Here is a 15346-nt window from a genome sequence, read left to right as displayed (position 1 = left end):
ACCTATAGTTGTTAATGTCTGTGTCATTTTGGTCTTTTGTGGATAGCTGTCTCATTGGCAATCATACCATATCATGATATCTTCTTTTTTATATGGATTTTAAAACATTGTTTTTGCAGTTCGGTGCACATGCATTTCCAGGATTTTTGTTCATCAGGTTTGATTGGAACTAAAATTAGGTACTACCAAACACCTATAAACCTTCATTTTATCTATCATGTCTAATCAAAGCCAAAAATATTTAAGCTCAAATGCAACCCTTTTTGGAGTGGGGGTAAATATTTTATATATAAAAAAATCAACAGCTAATATATTAAAAAATTAACATGGTAAATCATGGCAACGTAGAATCCATAATAGTAATAATAATAAAAGTGCTACGGAACGAATCCAGTTCTTTTTACATGAAAGTAAAGCAAACTTTCTTTGGCCTTACTGATCTAGTTGGATGTTTACTATTGAGAAATACAAATCATCTATTAGTTAGATAATAGTTTTGGAAACTTCCCCAGAAACTTGTCAGGCAGATGGAAAAAGTAAAATATCAATTGTTTTAACATATAACACAGGTGCAAAACTTGTTTTTCTACCTCAAAATAGAATCTCTTAAACTTTACCATTATAACTTAATTGATCTTCAACAGATCAGAAAGCAATTATTTTACTTGTTTACATGGAAGTAAATAGTCTTTTGAAAATGAGTTTGGAACTATTTACCTTTTATACAGGTAAGAAGCAGATGCTAAGGTACTTAGGAACACTGGTGATTAATTATCAGAACTATTTTGGTTTGGCTATAACTTTTTTTTTTTATATGGCAGATGTAAGATTTGAAAAAACAAAAATGTTAACACTTGAATCAACATGTGAATAACATATGTGGTAAATAAATATAAGAAGATGTGGTATGAGTGCCAATGAGACAACTCTCCATCCAAGTCACAATTAGTAAAAAGACAAAACATTATAGGTCAAAGTACGGTCTTCAACACAGAGCCTTGGCTAGTATACTTAAAAAAATTTGTTATTTTTACACTCAAGAAAACATGTGTTACACATGTAACAAAGTAAACTTACTATAAAGATTTATTGTGTGGTATTATTCATGTATTGAAGGTGTGGTATGAATGCCAATGAAACAGCTATACACTAAGAGTCCAAATGAGGACTTTTAAGATGTAAATAAAGGAGAAAGAAATTTACCAATGTTCTATTAAATTGACCATAGGTCACCATACAACCTTCAACAATGAGCAAGACCTATAACACATAAGACTAAAGCATATACATTTCATAACAAGAGGGCTATGGTTTTATTGCTGATAATTCAAACCTTTTATAATGCAAAACCTGTACAAAACAGAAATTATGTACAGGTAAGACTTAACAACAAGGACGTTATCAATTCATCACACACTGAATTTTAATCAAAAGATGTTTTGTAAAAAGAGTATCAGAATCGTCATATAGAAACGAAACCTTATTTTTATAAGCTAGAGTTAGAGGAGGGGATAAGGTCTCTGTGCAATGCTAGGCGGTGTTGTAGAAGTTAGAAATAAAAAGTACAGATTCCAGGTCTGCTCGGGAAGGAAGTTACGAATCAGATCTACTCTAATATCGTAAGGTTTGATTTTCTAGGCACTTTATTTATATATACAAACATTAATTCAATATTCTACAAACCGCTTAAAATAACTCTAAGAAACTACTTCATATAAATGATCTATCAAAGTAATTCCTTACAGACACATTTATTTTCATGCAATGCTTGTTATTCATGATCTATTGATCATCATTGTAAGACTTGAATAAACTCAGAAAACGTGAAATGATCTTCACTGAAATATCAAAAGGTTAAAAATAAATATATTTTTATGTCTTCTAAAGAAGGAGACATATAATGTTTTTGGTCTAGTCCGACTTGAATAGACTCAGTAATGGTCTTCTCTGAAAAATCAAAAGTTTGGAAGAAAATAACATTTTATGCCTTGTCTGCTTTTGCAAATATTGTGGGCATTATGTTTTCTGGGCAGGGTTCAATATAGTAGCTGCTATGTAGTGCTATGTTGATTTTGGCTATTGAAAGGTGTAGCTAGCCTATATTTTCTACATATATATATTGATAGCAGTTAGGTAGCAGCTACAATATTGAACACGACCTAGGTCTCACTGTCTGTGTATCAGTCCACCATTTTCTTTCCCTATCTGACTGATCATTGTTCTGTTACTCTGTCTTACTATCTGGTTAAAATCTTTGGTTATGGTATTTGATTGAATACTTACAGCGAAGAATTACCAGAACCTGTTTCTCTTTCAGTTTCAGGAAGAAACTACAGAGACAATATTATCTTTTTCAAAGTTGAAGGTAAAAGAAGGCCACTTTTTTGGCTCATTGAATTTGATAATCAACTAGAGGATAGACAAAAATGAAAAGTTCACGCCTAGAAAAAACAGGTCCTGCAGTGAGGACCTCCAAACCAGGCTCATTTGAACCCCTGCTGAGTCTATATCCCTCACCACAATCAATCTACATCTGAAACAATAGAAAGCTTAGCATAACCATCTTGTTTTTGGTTTAGTTTCTTGTATGAAAATGTTATATCTATTTCAGAGGCAGTTTATTGAGAGATTTAGATGAAGAAGACCGACACAGAAAGTGGTATTTTGAACAACTAGAAAACATTCGTCGTAAAGTGGACTCCCTACCTTCTGATTTGGTAATGATATGTTAAATACTTATTGTATTGAGCCAAAAATAAATTAAGATTGTTTAATTTTGCCTACCTACGCAGTACTCAATTTAAAAAGCGGCCTTTGCAGAAAAATTTAATGATGCAAATTTGCTCAGCGGTTAATAAAAAAAACCCACTTTCTACACTAATATTGTTTTTTGTCCAAAACATGAAACTTATGGTCTTGTCCAAAATAAAAATAACAGCCCTACCTACCTACCTAACGCTGCAATACATTAGTTGAAGCAACATGAAACACAGATTTTTTAAGGGTGGCTTAATGTGCTTATAGTGAAATCTAAAAGAGATTCAACTTAAGGATGTACTTAGGTGAAATTTTAAAAATCAAGAATTTAAAATTGATACTCCATTTTGAAAGAGCACCAGTTAAGGAACAACATAAGCTAAGGCCATAGTTATTATATTTTTAGTTTTACGAAATTTTTTGACAAAACCGATGGGTAGGAGGACGAAAAAAACAAAAACAAAAACTGCTGCTGCTGATTTTTTTTTTAATACCAACCGTCAATATCAAAAAAAAATTTTTTTCATTTCACCAGGAGATTTTCTACTAGTGTAACAACTATTTTCTCTTTTCTTGACAAAGTTTGAATTGAAAATCAATGTGCAACAGCTTACTAAATCACCAAGAGCATAAATTTAGATTCTTTCATGCAGTTATGAACTTTTTTTGCATGAAAAACACTGGGTCGGAGGAGAAAAAAAAATAAAAATCAATATTTTTAATTTAATTTTTTTTCCTATTTGGCAAAAATTAGGGTAGGAGGGTTCGTAAAACTAAAAATAAAAAAACTACGGCCTAAACATATTTATAGGTTATGAACCTACTTTTCCAGATATTTGAGTTTTTAAAAAAGGCGGGACTTTTACCTTACATTTGCATTGGTTTTATTTGGGTCTCAAATTGATGAACAAATATTAAGAAATTGCCGAAATTTTGAAAAATGGCCTTTATGACCTATTGAAGACTTTTATACAGAGAAAATGGGTGTTATGGGGCAAAATATTTTACACTGTATTGATGGAAAAATACCAAGGAGTCCGAAATTTTTATATCAATTTCCAAAACCTCACCTAAGTACATCCTTAAAGTCAATCTAGATCAGTAATTGTAAAGCAGGTGAGACATTTCAGTGATTGATAATGTGTATAATTTAATAAAGAGTTTATGTCCAAAGTAGTTAAATGAGAAGGTTTTATAGCCTGTTGCCAGCTTCAGAGATAGAAAAAAATATTTTACTCATATATTTCCGTTTTGTTAGTCATTTCAAATCAGTCTTGCACAATTTCAAATATACAATTTATGTTCAACTTAATTAATGATTCATAGCTAAAAGGTAAAAAGTGTGGTTATGCAATGGAGAAAAAACTTGTTGATGATGTAATAAACAGGATTGTGTAGAATATCATAGAACATATCACTAGCTTCAATGGAGAAAATCATTTAGTTTTTGTCGAGCCTTCGACTTTTGTCGAAAAAGCGAGACTAAGCGATCCTACATTCCGTCGTCGTCGGTGTCGTCGTCGGCGGCGTCCACAAATATTCACTCTGTGGTTAAAGTTTTTGAAATTTTAATAACTTTCTTAAACTATACTGGATTACTTCCAAACGTGGACAGAAGCTTGTTTATGATCATAAGATAGTATCCAGAAGCAAATTTTGTAAAAATAAAATTCCATTTTTTCCCTATTTTACTTATAAATGGACTAAGTATTTATGCAGGGAAACATTACATTCACTCTGTGGTTAAAGTTTTTAAAATTTTAATAACTTTCTTAAACTATCCTGGGTTTGTACCAAACATGAACAGAAGCTTGTTTATGATCTAAAGATAATATACATAAGTAAATTTTGTAAAAGATAAATCCGTTTTTTTGGTATTTTACTTTTAAATGGACTTAAGATTTTCTGCCAGGAAACAACACATTTGCTCTGTGGTTAAATTTTCTTTTAAAAATCTTTTAACTTTCTTATACTCCTTTTACTTTGTACCAAACTTAGACAGAAGCTTGTACCAAACTTAGACAGAAGCTTATTTATGATCAAAAGCTAGAATTTAGAAGGAAATTTTGTTAATATTTTGTACCTGTGTATCTGTATTTTACTTATAAATGGACTTAGTTTTTCTTCCAGTTAACATAGCATACAGTCTGCAGTTAAAGTTTTTAAACATTTATTAGATTCATAAATTATCCTTGATTTTTACCAAACTTGGACAGAACTTCAGAAGCTTCTTACAATCAAAAGATAGTATCAAAAGGAACATTTTTTATTGATTTTTTTCCTCATTTTTGTTGAGCCTGTGATTTTCAGCAAAAGTAGGCGAGACACTGGGTTCCGTGGAACCCTTAAGAATTTTGTATTCCATTGATTGTTTAAAGTTTCCAGTTATGAAATACAGTTCGAATTAGATTTCTAGAATTCAGCTTACTACAACTGTCTTCTACAATGGAAATTGATTGTAGAATTACACTGGATTTCTAAAATACAACAATTTTTTATAACACGCATTATAATACTTTGGTTGTGAAAGAAGATTTTAGTATTCCAGTTATTAGTGTTAAGATTTTAATTAACAAAAAAATGTAAAATTAAAATAAATTGGCTGAATTGTTTTAAATAGTAGTTCCAATATAAGCTTATGATAGAAATGTTCTGGACTTTCAATAAGATTGAGAAGGGAAATGGGGAATGTGTCAAAGAGATAACAACCTGACCAAAGAAAAGACAACAGCCTCAGGCCACCATGAATGGGTATTCTTTTACCCAAAAATAACTTGATTTATATCTATTTTCTCTGTAAGGCCTAAATTAAAATATTGTTTGTTTCCGAAACCTGACCCTGCCAAGCCAGTTGTGGGTAGGTAGGTAGGGAAATAATTTTATTTTTTCCTAAAAGCTTGAACATTATCGGATGGTCCGGCAAGCCTGAAAATCCAAAATGAATAAAATAATATTTGATACAGTTTTAACAATAAAATTTTATGAGTAGCACCAATTTTGCAGGGTCGGTCGGGATTGGGGAAACAAACAATATTTTATTTTAGGCCTCATTTGATGTCATGAAATATACTATTGTTTGTAAACCATTGTCTCTTTTAAAAACAACAATATCATGAGTTGACTTTGAACTTCTAATGAATTCTGTACATTTAAATAATTGAGTATCCCTCAGACATTTGCTCTTTGATATAAACCTGCATGCTGAATTTAACTATTAAATGTCAGTCACAAATCAATAGTAATTCTGTCAGTGTCATTTGGTTTATATTTTTTTATCCAAATAAGAAAACTCATTTTCTCAGGCTCTTACTTAAATCTCTGGAGAAAAAGAACTAAAAATAATATTTGATTGAAAAACTATTTTTTTTCCTCATTGCTACATAATTGCAAGATTACAACATTAAATTTAATTTTAAAAACAGAAATTTTATGTACTCGTAGGAAATTGCTTTTTTGCACGACTACAGCTATGTAAATTTGCTTTATTGATTAGAAAATAATGTTTAATTGTATTGTAAATCATCAATACTATTATATAACAATCTGGTGATTGTTAAAAGAGGGGCGAAAAAGGGGGGTGTATTTGCACAGAAGAATGCGAAATAAAATTGCCATCGCAAAATGAACAAACAATTAAAATTGTCTTGTATATTGATCTTTTTACTGATTTCACGAAACACAGTGAATAACAAACCTTTTTCACTGCTGCACGTGAAATTAAAAGGGTGAAAACCGTTGCACAAAAATAACCTTTTTCCACCCTCTGAAACATGAAGTATATTTAATTTAACTGTTGGATAGAAAGTGTTTTGTGGCATTTTATTGAGTAATGCATGATAAGGAATTGCATTTAAGAAAATTGAAAAGTGGAAATGTTTCTTTTTATTAATAATTAAAGGATTGTTAAAGGGGGTAGGAGGTTTCTGGAAGTCTTGGAAAAGAGATATATTGAAATAAATGACACTTAATTCCTACGCACACTTCACAAAATCCAAAGCATAACAACCATGCTTGTTAAGGGGTATTCTTACATGACATAAAAAAAGCACAGAATCAGAACTTTTATTGCTGTTCTTCATCTCAAAGTCACAGTGAGGTCTTTTAAAAGAGGTGCGAAAGATCCCAGAGGGACATTCAAGCTCATAGATGGAAAATAAACTGACAATGCCATGGATAAAAAAGAAAAAGACAAACAGAAAAATAATAGTACACAAGAGACAACATGGAAAACTAAAGACTAAGCAACAGGAAACCCACCAAAAACTGGGGGTGATTCCAAGTGCTCCGGAAGGGTTAGCAGATACTGCTCCACTTGTGACACCTGTCAGTGATGCTCAGACATGTTAATTCAAACCTGGTAAATAGTATAATTCGTTAGGTCACATTCGTGGAAAAGTCAAGGGATTGCAGTTATGACATTATGAACGTATCCAATATCATCTCTGAAACAGATATTCTGTAATTGTCAACAAACTGGTGTGACACAGTCCATAACACACTACAAAAATTCACAAATTCACTAATAATAAATAAGACCTTTAGCACTGGTTTGTTCAGAATTCTTAGCTTAATATCAGTTACCCTTCATCTGTGATGGAATAACACAGCTGAGGGGTAACATCGACACATCACAGACTATAAAAGGCAAAGATATAGTAACACATCTTGTTGTTTTTTGCTGTTGATTATAGTGGAGAAGCAGCATATCTGAGTTTGTCATTATATTATGTAAGATCCGCCAATCTTTTATGTTTTAGTATAGGTGATAAGAATTATATAGAATTCAGGATGCCAGTATGTCAACACTTTTCCTTCAGAACCATTCATATCTTAGATAGGATCTTCGTTTATTTTTGCTATAATTTGTATGAAGGTTCTGCCATCAGTCTTAAGCTTTGATGGAGAGTTGTCTCATCAGCACTCATAGTCATACCACATCTTCTTAATTATATAGAACAAACTTTATAACTTTTTTCTTTCTCATTACTTTTGTCTTTCTCTGTTCAATAGACGTATTTACACTTGTATGCAAATTTGTCCGCCATTACATAACATCAAACAGGTTCCCGTAAACTTTTAACTTCATAATTCAAAACATATGACGTCACAACTAAAAAGTGATTGTTGCTTGACGTCAAAAGGTAATTCGGAGGTGATGTTAGGTCATTTGGAGGCAAGATACAGCTAAATACCAAAAGTGTAAATACGTTTATTAATGAGTTTTGATTCCCCCTATGGTGTCTACCTCCTCAGTTTTATATAAAATCAATGAACTTTGAAGTCTTTGATCACATCCTGAAATCTCTATGGATTAAGATGAAATACCTTGACTGATAAAAGTTTATTTAATGGCTTCTAGAAAAAAAACATCTTCTTGTGAAACAGACTTCTGAATAAACATCTGATATCTTGTTTCTTTGAACATCAATATTTGTGAATGAATTAGTTATGACTTTAATGCTTCCCTTTTGTTTTGTTAAAAAGTAAAATGAAATTCATTTATCTTAACTTACTGTAAGTTATTGTTTCTCATAATATTTGATGTAAACTTATCCATGGGTCAAGGTATTCTGAAAATATTCTTCTAATGATCAATAGTTCTTTACAAACATACAATTACATATAAAGGCCACAATTAGAAAAATATTTTGGTTTGCTTAAAACCTACCCAAAGGTTGAGACAGTGGGTAGGTAGGCAGGCATTTTTTTTTTTTTAAGAAATTTAAGTATCAGATGTTTATTAGTCTTCATGCCTATTTGATTAAAAAAAACTTCTTCAAATCAGGACAATAAAAGAATTTGAATAGGCAGCTTTTTCTGGGTAGGTAGGGTTCGGGCAAACAAACCTATTCTTTTTTATGGCCTAAACGGTACTAATTAAACTGCAGTAGATTTGCAGTTTCGACCTCTTCAGGGATGATTGCTAAAGATGAAGTTAAAAAGAATGAACATATACAAAACTCCTAATTATTGCATTTTAAAAAAAAGTTGCATAAGATCAGAACGTGAGTTGTTGTTATGGTGATACCTATCCTGTCGAATTATCACAATGATAAAGACCTTGCATTAATTTCTGAATTTACAGCCTTAACTTTATAACAAAATTTGCCAGTACAAAGTAACATAGAATAGCAGTGTCATTTAAAAAATATCCTCTATTCATGTTATAATGGTAATAATATTTCATTTCAGCATAATAGACAGTTAGACCTAACGAGAAGACAGTACCAGTTAGAGGCTAAGAAGGTACGGGACACGTTTGAGGAGACCCTCGGTACGAATGAACAGATAATACAGAGACAAGAGGCTCGTCTACAGAGAGTGAGGATTATAGAGGAGGAGATTATGAGGTTACACAGTCAGCAACAAAGATCTCGGGTAGGATAATTTATAAGTACTCTGGCCTTACGGTCATAAAACTTTCGAGCAAGATTTTTGTACTCAAGACTCCAGAATTAACCAATCAAAATACTGGATTTCATGTTTCGAGCATGATTTTTGCGCTCCGAGCACTGAGCAAAGTTTTATGACTTCAACCCCAGGGGTCAGGAGTCATTTATTTTTGTTGTTACAAATATGAAGAGGTGGTATGAGTATGAAAAAAAAGAAGATGTGGTATGATTTCCAATGATATAACTCTCCACAAGAGACCAACATTACACAGAAAATACCCAATATTAAAGTATGGAAAAATTCCATGTATGCAGCAAATGCTTAAATATGATTAATTTTTGTTTTAAAAATTCCAAAAGAGAACATAAAATCTTAATGGTTGAAATTGTTTGCCATGTAGTTCAGAAGAAAAATAAAGAAACTGAAATACGCCAATGGCTGAAACGTCTTAAAAATTTGTTTAATACTACATTACTGATTAATTTTAATAGTTAATTTGTCAATTTCAGCAACAACAGATGCAGTTATCTAATATGTCAGAGTCTATAGATAAAGATCAATCAGAAGATGTGTATAACCAGGTAAACATAGAAGTCAGCGAGAGAGTAGAACAATTCATTGATATTTGTTGGATACCAATTTTTGTGGGTTTCATGGGTACAGGAGAACCACGATTTAAATGTTCAAAGAACTACAAATTTTCTAAAGGAATAATACACAGTTTGCCAAAACCACGAAATAAAATATCCACAAATATGAAAGTTTTACTCAAACCACGAAAATTGGTAACCACGATAAATAAATGAATCCACACTATAAGGATTCATTGATATTTTTGTCATTTTGGTGGGTATTGGTAAACCTAAAATATCAGTGTTTTCCCAATATGATGATAAAAAGATCTGTTATGAATATATATTTATAGAATAACTATTCGAAAAATTAGAGTAGAGAAAAATATTCAACTAGTGACTAATCAATATATGAGTTAATTATCTGTGTTAAGGTGGTACCCAACACTTTAACTAAAATTATTTTGGCTCGTTTTAGTTTTCTTAAAATTTTGACAAAGTATTTACTTTGACCATTTGACAAAATTGTAAAAATTTCAAAAAAATTGAACCAACCGTTTCATCAAAAAAATTACACTGGTTATATAGCAGTTTGACAAACCATTGTTTTCATCACTGAGAAGCTTAATATTCCCTTAACAACACAACGTAAACAAAACGTTTAGCAGATTTTACAGAGTTATCTCCCTGTAGTGTTAGGTACCACCTTAATCTGTCCCAAGTTGAATATTTTTGTATTTGAATTCCTTGATTAGTTTTTCTTTTTATTTCATTGGCAAATGTCTTTTTTATGAAATTAAAGTAGAAACTGTAAGGAACCATATCAATTTTCTACGTATTACCAGAAACTCACATTTTCATTTATTGTTCAAAACTAGCAATTATAAACACATCACAAACGATTAATGGATGCAAATTTCTAAATTCACAGCTTCAATAGACACATGACAGAAATGCATTCATTATTCTATCCACAAAACATAGTACCAAAGAAAATAACCCAAATCAACAGAATGTTAATCACAACACAAAAAGCAGCAGTACATAGGTTTAAGAATGAGACCTAAAATAAAATATTGTTTGTTTCCCCAATCCTGACCGACCCTGCAATTACAGTGCTATTCATAAAATTTTATGTCAAAACTAAGTCAAATATTATTTTATTCAATTCCAATTTCCTGGCTTGCTGGATTGTACAATATTTATGACATTGTTCAAGCTTTTTTGAAAAATAAAATTATATCCCTACCTACCTACCTACACCTGGCTTGGCAGGGTCAGGAGTGGGGAAACAAACACTATATTAATATAGGCCTGAGACCATTTATTTATTTTAGTAAAAATCAGTGGATCTATAGTTGAATTTAAAAGGGGAGATAACTATGAAATAAAGCAAACATACTTTACAAAAAATGGACAATGATAAATCAGCTGAATCTTATGGCTTTTAAGAATAACATTTGTCCATGAAAATATTGGACGTCTTATGTTTGAAATTTTTAATAAAGGTAATATTTAGGGTAATTGAAAGAAACTTAAAGCTTCAACGGAAGTAGCAAACCCTATCTTAATGGATTCTTGGTAAGGAACACAAGCTTTAGAACTTGGAATATTGCATCTACTCCAGAAATGTACAAGTAAAACAGTGTATCCTCCTGCAAAAAATAGTTCAAAATTGATTACATTATTAAATCAATTTAAAGATGTACAAGTAAACTGATTAAAAAAAAATATAAATCACTGTGATACCCAACTATTGATCAATAAACTGATACCTTGTATGCATTTGTTTTTCAGGAACCAGAACAAGATCAAGAGGAAGTAGATAATATCTCCATAGCAATACAGACAGCTGACTTAACGACTGATGAAGCTGCTGACGCCACCATTATTGACCCTGATGCTAGTTTTAATGTATCTTCTCTTTACCATGGTGCATGGCCAATCAGCCCTCTCAAAAAAGGTAAAAGACTGCAGGATTTTGTTTCTTGAACCATTTACAAATATTTCACATTTTTATGCCGTCGCCATAGTGCCACTTAAACAGTTCACCAGTTATATAAAAAAGAAGATTTGGTATGATTGCCAATGAAACAACTATCCACAAAAGACTAAAATGACACAGACATTAACAACTATAGGTAACCGTACAGCCTTCAACAATGAGCAAAGCCCATACGGCATCGTCAGCCATAATATGCCTCCTTAAAAAACGGGAAAATTGCTAGATCTGTTTGTTTCTATTATCTAACTTTATTCTGCCTCAACAAAATTTAAGAAACTTACACACAAAGCTTATAATGTGTGTTGAATAAGTAAATCCTGTATCTGTAAGTGGAATTTGACTCATTTATATTTACAAGCTGTGACATCTGTGGCCCATAGACACATTATTCATAATTTGTTTTCATATTTAGACTTGATATGTTGTTTTACAGTAAACAGTTTATAAATTGCATGCTTTCCTCTTGGTTGGTTGTTGGTGTTTCATAGCCTCTTTTAAACGTCACAATTTGGGCTACTTTGTGGGGGGCAAGTTTTTATTGGTGGAGGAAGCCCAAGGTTAAGAGAAAACCACCAACCTTCAGTAGGAACACTAACAATCCAATTCAATTAAGATTTCAGTCGAGTACTGCTACACAAGCGGCGGTTTGAACTCACAACTGTAGTGTTGACTGGATTACAGTAGAACTATTTAGAGCACTTGATCACTAACTATTTAGATGTGCAATTTCACAAACTTATGTGTCATTGGGATGTGCTATGTGCAATTTCACAAACTTATGTGTCATTGGGATGTGCTATGTGCAATTTCACAAACTTATGTGTCATTGGGATGTGCTATGTGCAATTTCACAAACCTATGTGTCATTGGGATGTGCTATGTGCAATTTCACAAACTTATGCGTCATTGGGATGTGCTATAATGATTTATTTTAAGCCTTCTTAAAATACATAGTATCATATTGCTTAAAAATAAGTTTCATTTGTACATATAAGTATTTGCCCATGTTTTTATAAGAAAAATATGTTCTCATATGAAAAAAGACGTCTTCTATGAAAATGTTATTTCAAATTTTTATGGAAACATCCTAAATGATGACATTTTAAACCAATTAAACCATTAATATTTTGTAGACTCTAGAGAAAACAGTATCCAAGGTATTTCACAACAACAACAACAGCAGGACAGTGCTAGTATTATGTCCTTCAACTCTACAAATACAAATAACTCCCAGAATTCCAAGTTACCAAATAAACCTCATCCTCCTTCTGTTGGAGAACCACCTGAGGAATTGAATGGAGCTACAGGCCAACCACAACCGTTTGGAACTAAGGTAAAATGATGTCATTATTTTGATTATAGTTTGCCATTCCAAAGGATAGGTGGACTTTTCCATTGTTTGAGTTCATTTGTTCTGTGTTTATTATGATATCTTTAGCTTCAGACAAATTTTATACATTTCATTTTTTATACGACCGCAAATTTTGAAAAAAATTTCGTCGTATATTGCTATCACGTTGGCGTCGTCGTCGTCGCCGTCCGAATACTTTTAGTTTTCGCACTCTAACTTTAGTAAAAGTGAATAGAAATCTATGAAATTTTAACACAAGGTTTATGACCATAAAAGGAAGGCTGGTATTGATTTTGGGAGTTTTGGTCCCAACATTTTAGGAATTAGGGGCCAAAAAGGGCCCAAATAAGCATTTTCTTGGTTTTCACACTATAACTTTAGTTTAAGTTAATAGAAATCTATGAAATTTTAACACAAGGTTTATGACCACAAAAGAAAGGTTGGGATTGATTTTGGGAGTTTTGGTTTCAACAGTTTAGGAATTAGGGGCAAAAAAAGGGCCCAAATAATCATTATTCTTGGTTTTCGCACAATAACTTTAGTTAAAGTAAATAGAAATCAATGAAATTTAAACACAATGTTTATGACCACAAAAGGAAGGTTGGTATTGATTTTTGGAGTTTCGGTCCCAACAGTTTAGGAATTAGGGGCCAAAAAGGGACCCAAATAAGCATTTTTCTTGGTTTTCGCACCATAGCGTTAGTATAAGTAAATAGAAATCTATGAAATTTAAACACAAGGTTTATGACTATAAAAGGAAGGTTGGTAATGATTTTGGGAGTTTTGGTCCCAACAGTTAAGGAAAAAGGGGCCCAAAGGGTCCAAAATTAAACTTTGTTTGATTTCATCAAAATTGAATAATTGGGGTTCTTTAATATGCCGAATCTAACTGTGTATGTAGATTCTTAATTTTTGGTCCCATTTTTAAATTGGTCTACATTAAGGTCCAAAGGGTCCAAAATTAAACTTAGTTTGATTTTAACAAAAATTGAAATCTTGGGGTTCTTTGATATGCTAAATCTAAAAATGTACTTAGAATTTTGATTATTGGCCCAGTTTTCAAGTTGGCCCAAATCGAGGTCCAAAATTAAACATTGTTTGATTTCATCAAAAATTGAATAATTGGGGTTCTTTGATATGCCAAATCTAACTGTGTATGTAGATTCTTAATTTTTGTTCCAGTTTTAAAATTGGTCTAAATTAAAGTGCCAAGGGTCCAAAATGAAACTAAGTTTGATTTTAACAAAAAATAAATTCTTAGGCCTCTTTGATATGCTGAATCTAAACATGTACTTAGATTTTTGATTATGGGCCCAGTTTTCAAGTTGGTCCAAATCAGGATCTAAAATTATTATATTAAGGATTGTGCAATAGCAAGTCTTTTCAATTGCACAGTATTGTGCAATGGCAAGAAATATCTAATTTCACAATATTGTGAAATAGCAAATTTTTTTTTAATTAAGAGTTATCTTTCTTTGTCCAGTATAGTAAGCAAGAAATATCTGCAAGATTTTTTTATACGACCGCAAATTTTGAAAAAAATTTCGTCGTATATTGCTATCACGTTGGCGTCGTCGTCGTCATCGTCCGAATACTTTTAGTTTTCGCACTCTAACTTTAGTAAAAGTGAATAGAAATCTATGAAATTTTAACACAAGGTTTATGACCATAAAAGGAAGGCTGGTATTGATTTTGGGAGTTTTGGTCCCAACATTTTAGGAATCGGGGGCCAAAAAGGGCCCAAATAAGCATTTTCTTGGTTTTCGCACTATAACTTTAGTTTAAGTTAATAGAAATCTATGAAATTTTGACACAAGGTTTATGACCACGAAAGAAAGGTTGGGATTGATTTTGGGAGTTTTGGTTTCAACAATTTAGGAATGAGGGGCCAAAAAAGGGCCCAAATAAGCATTATTCTTGGTTTTGGCACAATAACTTTAGTTAAAGTAAATAGAAATCAATGAAATTTAAACACAATGTTTATGACCACAAAAGGAAGGTTGGTATTGATTTTGGGAGTTTCGGTCCCAACTGTTTAGGAATTAGGGGCCAAAAAGGGACCCAAATAAGCATTTTTCTTGGTTTTCGCACCATAGCGTTAGTATAAGTAAATAGAAATCTATGAAATTTAAACACAAGGTTTATGACCATAAAAGGAAGATTGGTATTGATTTTAGGAGTTTTGGTCCCAACAGTCAAGGAAAAAGGGGCCCAAAGGGTCCAAAATTAAACTTTTTTTGATTTCATCAAAATTGAATAATTGGGGTT

General features: G+C 31.9%; 1 protein-coding gene across 2 annotated transcripts in view; it reads left to right on the top strand.

The window, feature by feature from the left end:
• Positions 1 to 15346, top strand: part of LOC134718623 (adenomatous polyposis coli homolog) — a 75689-nt gene that overhangs the window by 42553 nt on the left and 17790 nt on the right. For both annotated transcript variants that reach the window (XM_063581266.1, XM_063581267.1), the window contains 5 exons: positions 2612 to 2717; positions 8950 to 9135; positions 9660 to 9731; positions 11520 to 11685; positions 12861 to 13060. In XM_063581266.1, the coding sequence (XP_063437336.1) occupies positions 2612 to 2717; positions 8950 to 9135; positions 9660 to 9731; positions 11520 to 11685; positions 12861 to 13060 (730 nt within the window). The remainder of the gene's footprint in view (positions 1 to 2611; positions 2718 to 8949; positions 9136 to 9659; positions 9732 to 11519; positions 11686 to 12860; positions 13061 to 15346) is intronic.

The sequence above is a fragment of the Mytilus trossulus genome, chromosome 5, assembly GCF_036588685.1.
Source record: "Mytilus trossulus isolate FHL-02 chromosome 5, PNRI_Mtr1.1.1.hap1, whole genome shotgun sequence".
In the NCBI taxonomy this organism is placed as follows: domain Eukaryota; kingdom Metazoa; phylum Mollusca; class Bivalvia; order Mytilida; family Mytilidae; genus Mytilus; species Mytilus trossulus.
This window is presented reverse-complemented; position numbering and strand designations above follow the sequence as displayed.